The sequence below is a fragment of the Zosterops lateralis genome, assembly GCF_965231275.1.
Source record: "Zosterops lateralis genome assembly, chromosome: 3".
Lineage (NCBI taxonomy): Eukaryota > Metazoa > Chordata > Aves > Passeriformes > Zosteropidae > Zosterops > Zosterops lateralis.
The window spans coordinates 7,369,894-7,384,465 of NC_139764.1; the positions used below are offsets into that span (position 1 = coordinate 7,369,894).

Sequence of the window (14,572 nt, forward strand, 5' to 3'; positions counted from 1 at the left end):
GTAGCTCTCCCATAAATTTTTAACTATGGATATTCAAATAGTTTAGGGAAAAAAAGGGCAGACCTCACCCCACAATCGAGTCTATATGTGGAGAAATCAAATTATTTGACCCAAGTTCAGTCCAGACCTTTATCCAGGCAGTTAATTGAGCTATGACTTTTAATTACAGAAAGACTCTAAATTTGAAAAATTTAAAGTTAAAAATTTGGTGAGATTCCTCAAGTACTGAACCATCTTAATTTAGTTCCATATTACAATGCTCTATTGCCTTGTACAAATGCCTAAAGGCTTGCTTGTGGTATGCCATGTCCAAGACATGTATTATTTTTGGTGATAATTGCTTTTTTTATTCTTTAAAGACATTACAAATGTGCTAGTATCATCTGTAATGAAAACTGAGCTGGTCATATTCAATTGTTCTTTTTTTTTTTTTTTTTTCACTTTCAGGATAGGGAATTATGTTGGAATTCTCTATTTCTGGATGGAGAATTTTCTTTGAATGATAGTTACTTCCAAAATCTGTTGCTTGCTAAGTGCTGGTTCAGAATTATGACCAAAAGAAAATTAATTTCAGGAGAGAGGCTGGAAAATAGCATATGATTTTAATTTATTTTCCTTTCAGATAGCAGTATAAGGATTTTTAAAAGGCAAAAAGGATACTATTATAGTTAGTGGTTTATAGGTTTCATCTAGTAATAGCAGCAAAACTTCTCTGAGTGTTTGATGTTACTGATCTTAAATATGTATATAGATGCCTTGTGAATAGTTTGTGCAGCAAAACACGTACAGTGGTCCCCGAAGTTTATAATTTTATTGTGCTTTTTGAAGTTCAGTGTTTCTATACAGCATGTTGTTATTTTGGAAAGCATCTAAAGGTGCACAAGCTTTTTAGGAGCTTTGGCTGATGGGCAGGAATATCAGTGATGCAAGGTGCATGAAGGAATGGATCTCAAGCAGGAGAATTAGTTCTCTTCATAAGATGATGCAGTGAAATCAGGGAAGGATTTGTGATTGATATTATTTTTTGTCTGCTGTGTGATGTGCTGGAAGAAAAGTGCTTACCTTGCATGTATATGGCTTGGTTGTGGCAGAAATGACACTGGGAATGACACTTCAGAATGCCAAGCACTTAATTTGAAGAAAGTCCTTGCTCTGTGTAAGCAATTAGGAGCTGTGGCTGCACTGGGAGGCATCTGGTCATGTGGACTTAGCAATTGTATTCATCTCATGTTTTAACAGCTAATACATTGCAGCTCAGTGTGAACTAGAACCCCTTGATGTAGATAAAGCCCTTAAGTATTTAAATACCCTGGTCCTTCTCACTGAAATGTCTCTGAGTCCAACTTGGCCTCCACATGGTGACTATTGTAAATGCTCCTCATAAAGCTGCATTACATTTCATCCTAATTAGCACTGCTGCTGTAGCCTTGGTAAAGACACATTGGATTAAAAAGAACCGGAGGCTGAGCGCCCACATCCTCTCCTACAGGAATTAAATCAATTTCAGTATTGCAGTATTCACAGAACTGATTTAATTTAGCCTCTTTCTCCAGATGATTGCAAAAGCACAGGAGTACTATGGAAGCTCCTGCCTTTGTTTCTTGTGTTTAACTTCAGAGTTGTGTCTATTTTGAGTGCTATCAGGGGAGCATTTCTTATTAGTCCCCAGATAAAGCAAACATGCTATTTTGGTAGCAAAGAAATTAAAGGTTCATAAATAAATAGTGGCTACCAGCAGCAAATTAAGATGAGAAACATTTTTGTTGTGAAAAAGGAAGGAATGTTACCTACTGTGAAATGGATCTTTTTTTTAAAAATTGGAATCAGATATATAATTAAGTTATTAATTATGCACAGAAAAGGTTAGAAACCTTAACATCTTTTGTGCATAAGCCAAATATTGTAGTGTGTTGATATCCATGCTGTGAATTCCCCATTATTGCTCTGCCAGTAATTTCAACCTGGCATCTAGTCTAAATTGTCTCCCTAAGAGCCAAGAGGAAACCTGGCTGATATGTGATCCTGGGCATGGGTCTTTCTTGAATGAATAAAAGCACTGTCACATTTTACGAAATTACATCTGCTGGTTGTGTGCTGTGATCATCCCTGAATGAGGGAGAGGGCAGAGCTCATCTGAGTTATGGTACAGGCCCACATTCCAAAGGGACTTGATGGGATTTTACACAGTCTTGTAGCTCCATTCCAGATACGTTTTAGCTGCATGACAGAAACTGAAAGCAAGGTAATGATTGTGCCTACCCAGTAATTTCTGAAGTGTTCAGAAACACACAAAACACACCAGTTTCCAGCCAGAGCTCGCTGAGCGGCCTCAGAGCGTGTTATTCTGTCAGTGGAGATGAGCAGGTTTGACAAGTGGCTGCCATGCAGTGCTGAAAATGCACTTTTCTCCTCTTCTTTCTCTGAGCAAAGATGAGAAGGAAGCCCTTGTTCCCCTGGAGCCCTCAGGTGCTTAGATCCCAATACACAGCTGTGGTGCCAGATGTTGGCAGCGTGTGCTGAGCCTGTCCTACAGTGCAGCAGCCAGTCTGGTAAATCCCATCAAGGTCCCTGTCAGGGCTTTAAGGAGGTTCATTTAATGGGTGGGCTGGGTGATCTTAGAGGTCTTTTACAGCCCTAAGGATCTGTGATCTTCCCTCAGAGCCCTTTCCTTTGCAGCAGTGATGGATCTGCAGTGACCTGGGGGGAGGCCCCAAGGGCTGCAGAGCCACTCCAGCCCAAGGTCCCCCAAGGAGGTGGCTTTGTCACACTGTGGGTGTAGCAATGTATCTGAACAACTTAGGTCAAACTGCTTGTAGTTATTCTTATTAAACCCATAAGAATTCATCAAGGTTTCTGAGGCATAAATAGTACCAAAATAAGAAAAGAAGAGCCTAAGAAATAAACTAGCAAGAATGGAAGAACTGGATAAAAGAAGCCCAGGAAGCAATAAACTGTAACCAGTCATATTTACTGACAAGATAGAAGCTTCAATCAAAAAATATGTGATCACATAAACAATAGACTTAAAATGTATGAATATAGCTCAATGCAAGCAATAAATAGCTTCTGCTCAGTCGTATTGGTTAGTGATATGGAAGTCCTGAACTCCTGCATGTGGAGATCTGAAGTTATAGATCCCATAGGCACCATGTGGGGCGTTGCCCAAGGAGCCACGGGATTGATGGAGTTTTGGCGGTGCTGCAGGGCTCTTTCCTCTTACCTGGTTGTGGGCCCAGTAAGAGAATGAACCACGAGTTAAATACTCTGTTCCTTATTTCCTGAGGCAAATGAGTGTCTAAGTCTTGTGCTGTTACTCAAATTCTCCAAAGAATAGAAAACAAAACATTTGTTTGGAACAATTATCTCTTAACCTGTGGAACTGCAACAGTGGTGAATTTTAAGATCTTTTTCTAAACTGGACAAATCGTCCTTAATGCTTTTCTCTGGTTCCTGAAGTATCTGTTGCCACTTCAGCCTGAGCTCTGTAACCATATGGTGGTTGTTTTTCTCTTTTTTTCTACTCTATTCTTCATTTCTTTAAAGAGCTGATTCTTGTGATTTATTGGGTACAAACTACAAAGCTAAGTACTTTTCAGGATGTAAGTTGTAGTGGCTATGAGAAGGAATGAGACTATAATTCTCCTCCACTTTATTTTAGTTAAGTATTTTCAGAGGGGAGGGGAGGATGTATTCTTTCCATTAGACCTCTCCTTTCTTAATCACCATTCCCTAATTAATTCCCTGGTTAAATATAAAGCAAGCATTAGCTTTGAATAATGTTTTCCTGTGCGATTAAGTAAAGAAGAATTTCTTTCTTTTGTATGATGACTCATTGCCGGGGGATCTGTAGGGAGCCTCGGGGTGGATATTTGAGACTTTGGTCCCAGGTGCTCTCATACCTTTGAGCTGTGTCTGCTGTCAGTCCAGAGGTGGGAGGCAAGGGTGATATCACATATCAGCTGAACACGAAGGAAATTGCCTCTCCCCTGAAACGACAGCTTTGTGTTTTTTTTCCTGATGGGAAACTGACTCTGGCTCACAGAAATGCAAATCTCAAGACAACACAGACAGCTTAGCAGAAATGTAAATTATTGTTCGCGCTGGCGCAGTGTCTGTGATATTTCTTGTTGTGTGATGTGTATTCTTTGTTGTCCAAGCTGCCCCAAAAATGTACTCTTTCTTTTCACCAGCATCTTCCAGTTCTTCCCCCTGCACCACCTTTGGCTTGTAGCAGTGCAGCTGTGTGGGTCACACCATAAACCACAGGTCTGAAAGAACTGAGGTTAAGAACTGAGTCAAAAAAGGAGATTATAGTGAATGAGGCCATGGCAAAGAGGCATAACACAGTCTAAGCTGGTCAAGCTTATTTTACTGATGGAGAAACATTGCCTAACTCTACCCAGATGCTATGACTTTTTTTTTTTTTTTTTTTTTTTTTTTTTTTTTTTTTTTTTTTTTTGCTTCTCTAGTAGCTTATGGTGCTCATTTTTAACTTATGGCATTAAATTTGAGCTCAGAAGGCAGTTTTAAGAATGAATCCGTGTTCAGATGTTGCTTATAGCTCAAGATGTGGAAAAGAATGCAGCTTTATTAATGTGGCAGCAAGGAAAACATATGAAATATGTTTCATATAGTGATGTGAGAATGCCTGTGATTTGACTGCTGTATCAGTGAATGCTACAATATATAATCTCTGGGTGTTGAAAAACACTCTTGGTTTTGATAAGAAGTATGGTAAACAACTCCCACTGATTTTTTTTTTCCCTTTCATTTGTTTTACAGGCCTTTCCCTGTATTTCAACTGGAATTTATGGTAAGACACACCTTTGATGTCACTTATTCTTTGTTTTTGTCTCACTAATGGATTTATACTGTGTTAAATAACAGAGACCCAAAGCCTTTGGCTGTGACTGGATGTTGGGATGTGGGATCCTGTTGTGCAGCCTTTAGCAGGACCCTTAGAGCCCTGTGAGCCAAGACCTGCAACTGTGATTACACTTCTGCAGGAACTCTTAAATAGGAAAAAATAGGGGTCTGGAAAAATTTTCCATCCAGAAGGAAAGAAAGAAAGATGCCACCATGCCCAAGACTGGTGCAAAAAAAAAAAAAAAAAAAAAAAAAAAAAAAAAAAAAAAATCTAACTTTCTAGAGTAACAGGCAATTACCTTAGTTCTCTTGAGTTTTGCTTCCACTATTTTATTTTATTAATTTACATGCAAATTTACATGGCCTGAAGGAGCGGGAAGGAAAACAGTCATTGTGAGTCTCTTGCTTTGTTGTAATCATAAGGTAATCCATCACTAACAGTCAGCTGGCTTTTTGGTTGGCATTGTGAAAGAAGTGAGCATGATATTTGAAGGAGGATAAAACCAAGCAGTTCAATATTTAGGAAAATAAATTAGAAATTTGAGAAAACATGCAAACTACAGTGGGGAGGGGATTTTTTTCCTTAAACAATAACCCATGGTGATTTTTCTTCCATTTAGATCCAGTAAGTGATTGTAGGTTGGATTAATTACACAATTTAAGGTTTTTAAAATAAGGATTTAAAGAAACATGTGGGTGCTCCATCCCTGGAACCGTTGAAGACCAGGTTGGATGGGATTTTGAGCAACTTGGTCTAGTCAAAGGTGTGCCCAAGGGGGAAAGGAACCAGATGATCTTTAAGGTTGCTTCCAACCCAAAGTATTCAATGATTTTATGCTAAACAGCAATAATTTTTTTAAAAGCCATTATCATGTAACAATGTAGCATGACTTAAATCATAACATATAGTAATTGTTAGATAAGATAATTTTAGCTTTGACTAACTAGATAGTTCAGATTCAGGAGGGGAGAAAGGAAGGCAGAAATATTTAGGCTTGTTCCTCCTTTTTCAAGGACCTCTTATTAATTTTTTTTTTTTTATGATTGTAAATCTGAAATAGGCTTCAGAAGGTAAAATCCAGTTCAGTTTGGGTTCTGTATTCCCTTCTACTTGAACTACACTTCCATTGTTGCAGAAGAACATGCAGATGTCATTTCCGCGAGCACTAGAATGGGCTGAATTCAGATAAATCTCTGCCTCGTTTCTGTTTTGGTCCCCCTTTTGAACTTGGAGGCAAGCTTTGCAATTTAGTCCTTGACTCATTGGCTTAAATCTTGATCTTCTGCATAGATACATTTTTATTATTATTTTAGGAAATCAAACAAGACATGCCGTGAATTTATGGGAATTATTAGTAAGTAGGAAGTACAAAGAATAATAATAGTTCACTTTACTTTATTATTGGCCTAGTTAAAAGAAAAGTCTCAGCAGGTGAGAAATGTGGTTCCCTGAAGCCAGCAGAGAAAGTTGGGAAGGATCTCTGATAGGAATCTTGAGTTTATGTGAGCATTTTTCAATGCTTTTCTCAAAGGTAGCTGTGGCATTACAGAAACACTGTGGCAGATGCTTTTTCTGTAATTATTTGCTGTTTTCATTGTTGCATTTGTGCTAAGATGCTTTGGCTTTCTGAGGCTGCTTTTTGGGATTTTTTGCCGGGGGGGAATAAAACCTCTAATTGATTGTACTATTTACATTTTAATAAATACTTTCTATTTCTCAATACAAAAAAACCCAAAAAACTTTCCTTCTTTCCAGACTTTCAGATGCACTGCCTGAGAGCAATAATTGAGCAGGCAGCCCTGCATCTGGCTTCAGGTGTCAGTGTTTGCAAGAATGATTGATAGCAGTTGCTTTGCTAAAATGACACTGTGGGTGGTGACGTGTTTGCAATGTAAAATACATACAAACCCCACAAAACTCTGCTTTAATCTTTTTGGTTTTGTTGGGGTTTTCCCCTTTATCTGTGCAAATTCCTTTAGATAAAGGCAGTGGCTGGATGAAAAAGTGGATCACCTTCATGTTTGGGTGGGCAAGGTGATGAGGTGCATGTAACACTGGACTGTCCAAAAAATTATAGAAGGAACACACTTGTTTCTTCATCTTGGATCCACACAAACAAATTCATCCCCTTCAGAAACCCCTGGCTGAGGACTCAGTTTCTCCTACAAACTGAAGTACAGAAATTTGCAAGAGATCAACTGAGCACATCCAGTTTGAGGATGTGGATTGAGTTCTGCTCCAGACTTGTAGATGCGTAGATTGGTCACCTTCACTCTTGTCATTAGGACAGAGTGTTCACACTTCTCTGGGGAGCAGCCCATTTTTGTTTTCATCACTGCCAGAGCACTCTTTTACTGCCATTAAAAGGAAATCTGGGAAGAAACAAGCAAGGCAAGGCTTTTTCTGAGGTCTTGGCAAAGGGCAGATTTCTCTTCATGGGAAGAGTGTTGGATAGAGGAAAAGTCTGCCCTCCTCCCCAAACACTTTCCTGCTGCTCCATCTCCACCCATCAGGCTGTGGATGTTTCAGCTGCAACAATTTACAGCCTTGAGGAGGCCATTTGATGTGCCAGCAGTCCAAACTTTGATTTTCATGAGCTCCTGTGTAAAGAATGCTGGCAACAAATCCACTTGGATTTGGAACTTTGATTCAAATGAGGGATTCCATCTTTGAAAGATGACATAGAAGGCAACCAATGCTAAATGTTTGTAAGGACTAAAAATCAAGTTAAGAGTCTGCCTACAGGCAACTCTGGGAAAAAAAAAATCCCTATGAGTTCCCAAATCCCTAATCTATTTTCCTGAGAGATCCCTGTCACCTCTAATAAGCTTAAGAACTGCTAATCAGTTCTTAATATTAATAATAAAGAAAAATAATAAGAATAAAAATAAGAAAGCAAATGTTGTGAAGGTTTATATCCCCATGGATCCCTGGGTTACTCTCTTCTGTTGCAATAAATGCTTTTATTTATACCAAGAGCATGAAGTTTCCCAAATAAAACTGTTTTGGGAGGAGGACTGAGGGTTTACATCCCTCTCATGGCGTTAGGGAGGTGTTGGGATATCAAGCTACACACATCCTCAGCAGCTGTTCAGTAACACACAAACATAAGCCAGGCCAGTTCAATTTTTTAGGAATTTTCTTACATTTTGGCTCTTTTTCTTTTTAAAAGCAATTTTACTATCTGTCTAGAAAAAAAAAGGTTACAAAAAGGGATGAAAAAAATCTGTAGACAAATCTATAGTTCAGAGGGTACAAAGCGCTGTTTTAGGCTGTAGTGTGTGAGGTTTTCATGTTATACCAGTAGACCACCATTTACATGCCCAGTTTCCCCTTATTTACTCTCTTATTATGTCTGAGGCACCTCCGGAAGAGGGAACTGCCACTTTCTTTAGCAAATTTTCTGGAAGAGCACCTCATTAAGAAGCTCTCCACAAATTGTGGTGATTTTTTCATCCAATTTTTTTTTTCATTTTTTGAATTTTTTTCAAGGATTTTTTCATCTTTGTGACAAAAATGTGGAGAGATAATTGTGGGATAGGCTTCATATGGAAGGAATTGAAGATGTGGTCTGTGCACACCTTATATATCTCTTTACTCTTACTTTACCAGTAATATAGGGTTTGGCTTTGTTCTGAGATGTTGCCAACATGAGCTGCTCTTAGACATCAGAAACTAGCATTTAAATGCTATTTTAAACTTAAGGGAGAGGGGAACAAAAAAAAGAAGAAATAAAGTAGAGAGAGAGAAAGATGAAACTGTGAATTCTCCAATTGGTGTGTATTTATATCTCTACATCAATATAGCTCTATGTTGTTCCTTAGCTCGATTTCATGAAAATTATGTCTTCTGTCCTTTCTGAGGAAAAAGATTGAGGAAGCTCTTAGTTTTCTTATGAATTTACAATTGCATTAATTTTAAAAACACACAGAGAAAAAGACCAAATGCCACCAAAGTGCAGAAGGTCTGTGGTGATTTAGGTGCTGGAAATGCACAGTTTCAGCACATTTTTAAATGTCATTATTACATGGGAGTAAATTCTCACTGCTTGCAGAATCAGGCCACTGAGGCTTGCTTGTAGCTTCATAGCAAAACATTGCATGGTTTTATGTGCTGTGTGTTGCTAAAGGGAAGTCTGAAAAGGAGAAAAAAAAAGTTATAGTAGGCTGTGTGTATAGGAAATGGAAGCACATAATCTGTTCTCAAGGGAGGATGCAGGGAGAGAGCACAGAAAAATGATTTAGACTTAGGGAGAAGAGGTCCTTAGATCCTCTTTAGATTTTGGGGAAGGTGTCTCTTGTCACCACTAGATTTGGGTCTCATGTCACCAGTCTGTCCTGCTCAGGGTCCAAGGAGTGATTTCTCCTGCCACAGAGGCTGGGAGCAAATCCAGCAGCTCTTCTCATGGGGTAAACCAGGAGAGATTATAACAAGAGATTAACCCACAGGTGTTCTGCTGAAGGATTATAAAAGCCCTCAGAAAATCTGAGACAGAAGACTAAGCCAAATGTTTCCAAAGGCAAAATAAATTCCTGACATAGGGTTAAAGGTTGAGGCCATCTATTTCCATCTTCTCATCTGTTGTTTTTTCTTTTTTTTTTTTTTTTTTTTTTTTTCTCCTCATTTTTCTGTTGGCATTTCATTTCTGGGATAGATGTTTCTTTAATGAGCAATTCTAATAAGGTTGCACTGTCACCTTTCCAAGGAAGGAGTTAGCTGTAAATTTTTCAGAGCTACTACACACAAATGTGTAATAAGTGTTTTGTATTTATCTCCAGTCTGGTGCTTTGAGCTCCTGTCACTGTTAAAAAGGCCTGATGCTTGTTGTGATCATCAGGATTTGGATATTGTTGAGGTTATCCAGGAAAATGGATATTATCATATAATTTTTTGTGATAAAAAAAATTGCAATCCAGCAGGCCACATAAGAAAAGTTCCTATTAAGAAGATTTTCATAACTAAGCTGATTTTTTAACTTGATCAGCAGCTCCTCATCCCTCAACTCAGACCACATCAACTTTTTTGATGCTGTGTTGTTTTAAAAGACCTTTCTTGCAACTCATTGAGAGTTAATTGCATTTTGTTATTTGCTCTGTAACTGGCATAATGTAATATGTTTGTGAAAATGAAGATATATGAGAACTCATTCTTTGACACTTCTTTTGGGTCTGATCACCAGTTAAATAGATTATTATTAAAAATAATGGTAACAGCTATGAAATTGCTATTATAATATCCAAGTAATCCTAGAAATCTAATTACTACTTGTATAAAAATTTGTTACATGCATTATTTAACAGTGTTCTTATTTCAGACAGTGTGGTGTCCATGATACTAATTGGTGTCTTCCCATAATTTAAATACTAAAAAAATTATTACAGGGAAGTGTAAATTGATGAGCTCTCAGCAGTCTAAAATTAACATTCATGTGATGTATTTAGCAAGGAGAAGCTCTAACTTGATTCCAGATGAAAGACTTAATAAGCTCTCTTTTTCAGTGGAAATAAGCTTTTTATGGATAATGTAGTTTGACTATCTAGAATTTTATCTATTCTGAAGGTCTTGCTGACTGGTACAATTTGCAGCATTTCCCCTGAACACTAGAGGACGAGTCCTGTCCTTCATTCAAATGGCATTTAGTGACTGTCCTTAAAAATTTCCCTTTGAAAGCTTGGACTGTTCACTGAATAGTCAGTTGCCTCATGGCCTCTCTTTTAGTCTTTTCTGTGTTCCTTCTTTTTTTAGGAAGAAATTATATTCCTTTCTTTAGGAAGAAATAAAGTCTGTGTAGTTACTTTTTCCTTTTAAAAATGTATTTATACCTATTTACATTTCAGCCATATTTATGGTTAGAGATAGATATATTATTACATTATTGCAGCTTTCAATCTTGCAGCTGGCCACCCTCTTTAACCTCACTGCCTGGGATCTACTCTGCAAGAAACAGTTGATTTTTGCTCTTCTTTATAGTATTTTTCATCTTGGAGCTCCAAGCATGGCTTACATTGCTTTTGCAGTGAGCTCTGTAGGTATCTCCAGGCTGCTGAGGAAAACATCTCCAAAGGCATCAAAACACGTTGAGCTTTAGGAACTTTTCCCCTTTTCCCTTTCACTTTTTGTATTATTGGGTTTTTTTTTGGGTCAGGTAACTACCCTGTAAAGATAAACAGGCTGGAAAAGTTCTCTGGTATTTAGAAAGCATATTGCAGAAATAATAAACAGAGCTTCAGCTGGTCAGATATATTATTTGGTTTTGTATTTGTGGTTTTCTGTTCAAAGAATTAGGAATGTCTCAATTACCATGATGAAAGTTACAACTCCATATTGTTGTATACCAACAGAATCACTTAATTCTCTTTTCTAAATCTTCTTGGCTGATGTCAACAAGATAATCTGATGTGTTTGTTCTGTGCCTTTACACTCCGGAAAAGCTAAAGCTCTTTGAAGCTAATTTGTTAAGAAATGAATTGAAGTAAGAAAACAAAGCTGCATGGACCTCATTCTAGAGGCATTATGTTAAGATGATTCATGAAGTATAAAATATTTCCTGGTAAAAGGCCCAATTATTGCTATCCAGATTTTTTCTTTGATTTAATCTTGCCCCTTGCCCCAGGAAAGAGCCTCTCTAAAACTTAACTTGGAACATAATCCATTAGTGGATTCTACTGAGTTGTTGTGGGTGTCTTTTAACCATAGTCATGATTAGATGCAGTGTGAAAACATAGTCATTATTATAATATGTTTTTCATGCCTTCCCACATCCTAGCACTTAGCAGTGATTTCATTTACCTGTGCACTGTGGCATAACTGGTTTTGTACGTAATCTTAGTCATACCACACATTCTGTATACTTCAGCAGCCACAAAAAGCTCACCAATGGCAAGATTTCTATTCCCAGATGATGACCTGCCATCATTTTAACACCACGGAATTGTTTTATCTGGAGTTTACAAACATAGAAAGAAGGAAGCTGCCATGAAGCCTGATGAACGTGGTGCCCTCAGTCCCGTGGTTTAATTTTAGGTAGTCCTGTGAGGAGCAGAGAGGCTGACTCAATAATCCTCGTGGTTCCCTTCCAGCCTGAGAGATCCTGTGACTCTGAGTGTATCCAGCTGAGTCCCACTCACAGCTTAAAATTCGTACTGTGAGGACAGAATAGTAGTGCAAGTCATTGTCTCTCTGTCCTTGCAGAGCTTTTAAAAGCCCTGACACACTTGAGTAGGAGTAATATTTGTGGTGTCACAGATATCAAATAGTTTTACCACAAAGGTGTTGGCCTTTGATATCTTTTTGAACTTCTGTGACTGTATTAGATAGTAAATGCCTCAGGAAAATGCTTTCTGTTTCCCATTAATTCCTTAGTTTTAATGCAGAGGGTCTGTCTGTGGTCTGGCCACAGAATATTGTGAATGCTGGGTCTTGTTTGTCCTACTTTTTATTCTCCACAGCAGACATTATCTCTTACTGTGTTTATTTATGTAATATCTATTGTAATTGTCCTAGTCAGAGTTGGAGACCCTTGATGCTGCTCCAGTACAAACACAGAAAGTTGCCATATACATGAATTTACATTCCCAAAGTCATCTCTTCTTGTCCTTAACTTTGGTCATTCCACAAAGTTTGGAAGGAGTGTGTGAGATTATGGAGACTTTTAGGTGGCTTGTGAAAAGGTAAAAAAATGTATTGCTGTTAGGGCAAATATCTTTCTCCTGAAATGAAAGGAAGGATCAACAGAATGGAGCTGCTATTCTGAGTCTCATCAAAGTACCTGAAAGTCAAGCTGAAGGCGTTGCTGGCTCTGAGGGTCGCTCACTGTGTTGTCCTTTTTCCTGCATCTTTTGTTAAATTGGGGAAGCTGACATCTATCATTGGAAAGGGCAACTGCCACTGAGGCAGAATAGCAGAGCTGAATGACTCTGTGTAGTGAATGACTAATCCTGTTTCTAAGCCAGAATCCTGTTTATAAGGTGTATTCTGCAGCTCTGCACACCACAGATCGTGTCAGCAGCTGGGTTAATGGAAGGGCCTGGAAGAGAGCGAGTTGTGCCTTTTTGGCTTGGGAATGCATTTAGAGATATTGTGTGCCACAAAACGTTCACCTGTCTTCTGTCTCAAGGTGGGATGTGCCAGAAAACAGTATAAAATACCATTAATTGCAACAAGGGAAGGAAGCATCTATTCAATGCTCTGATTATTTTTTTGGTAGAAAAAGGGATTTGCTCTTTAACTGGTAATTTCTGAGATAATAAAAAGTTAGATTTATACACATACTTTGAATGTGTGTAACTCAAGTAACTTGCTGGTGATTGTATCAGTAAATAAATTGCATTAATGCATTGCCAGGACTGTGGATGTTATTTCTCAAGTTCGATACTACTAATAATTAATAAAATATCAGGTGGTTGTGGAAATGTTTCCTGTTTAATTAATCTCTCAGAATCTGATTATTCAATTTAAGCTAGTTTCTTATATCAGTGAAATATTACACAACTAGTAAGAACACGTGAGGCTTATTGCAGAGGAAATGCAGCAAGAGTCAGAATTTACCTTTCTGTGAGTACTGTTGAGGAGAAGGTTTAAATCCTTTCCAGAGCTTCTGTGCAGAGCAGAGTCATTGCTAGGTTTGTTTACTTGGCATTAATTGTATACACGTTAAATTCCCCTTCAGGTTTATTCAGGGTGAGTTTTGCAGAAACAAATGTGCACCTTTTTGTTGAGGAGTGTTGAGTCAGGAATTCAGAACATATTAACTATGAAAACAAATGTGAATGGGCTTTTTATGCCTGCCAGGCAGGCAGGATAGAAGTCAACCATTTACACTGCAGAGCTGGTTTGGGCAGGGGGAAGTCACCTCCTGCTTTAAAACACACTTTGGGTCAGGCTTCTGCTCAATAGAGCTGCGTTTGGTTTATTTCTGAGCCGTCACTGCTGCAGAAAAGGACTGGTTCAGGGGGTGTTCTGCGAGAAGATAACTGTAATTGGCAATCCATTTCTTCATTTCCATGCTACAGCCAGCCTTGACAAATTAATCATGATCAAATGCAGGCTGAGGGAAGGGGGTGACCCGCGTGGCACAGAAGAAAAATGAGGCCCTGGTCTGGCATGACAGACTAATCCTTCAATTCCCCCGTTTGACTGAATGAGGGGACTTGTTGTTGTGCCTGTCACCAGCACCGCCCATAAACAAACTGTGCACTCTCAGTCACGGGGTTTGGTGGGTGTGAGAAAGGTTTTGGAGAGCATCCCAACACCTCATCCATCACTGAGGTGGGACATGGAGCTCCAGGGTAAGTCCTCAGGAGGAAAAGTCACTGTGGCTTGCAAGATCCTGCCTTGAAGAGAGAACAACCTAGATTGTGTTTGTGGAGCAGTTTTTGGGAACCAAAATGACTCCTTGGTTTGGCTGGGTGTGTTACCGCTACTGCAAAAAAAAAAAAAAAGCAAAAATTTGGGGTTGAAATTTGGATTATATAAGGGTCCCTTCCAACCCAAGCCATTCCATGAGTCTGTTAATATTGCTGGCAAGTCTGAATGGTTACAACTTCACACAGACTGGTTTTGTCCCAGGGAACAGGAGGGTAAGTTGGTTCCAGATGGAAAGGAAAACAACTGCAGAATAAAGAAAATCATTTACTCTGACAGCTATGTAGAGAACTTTGGAACTTTTGGTAGATGTTTGCTTAACTTCTTTCTTCCTATCTATTT

General features: G+C 38.6%; 1 protein-coding gene across 8 annotated transcripts in view; it reads left to right on the forward strand.

Annotated features, from left to right (window-relative positions):
* Window positions 1-14,572, forward strand: part of MACROD2 (mono-ADP ribosylhydrolase 2) — an 866,413-nt gene that overhangs the window by 562,848 nt on the left and 288,993 nt on the right. For all 8 annotated transcript variants that reach the window (XM_083858375.1, XM_083858373.1, XM_083858372.1 and 5 more), the window contains one exon: window positions 4,783-4,813. In XM_083858375.1, coding sequence (XP_083714501.1) covers window positions 4,783-4,813 — 31 coding nt within the window. The remainder of the gene's footprint in view (window positions 1-4,782; window positions 4,814-14,572) is intronic.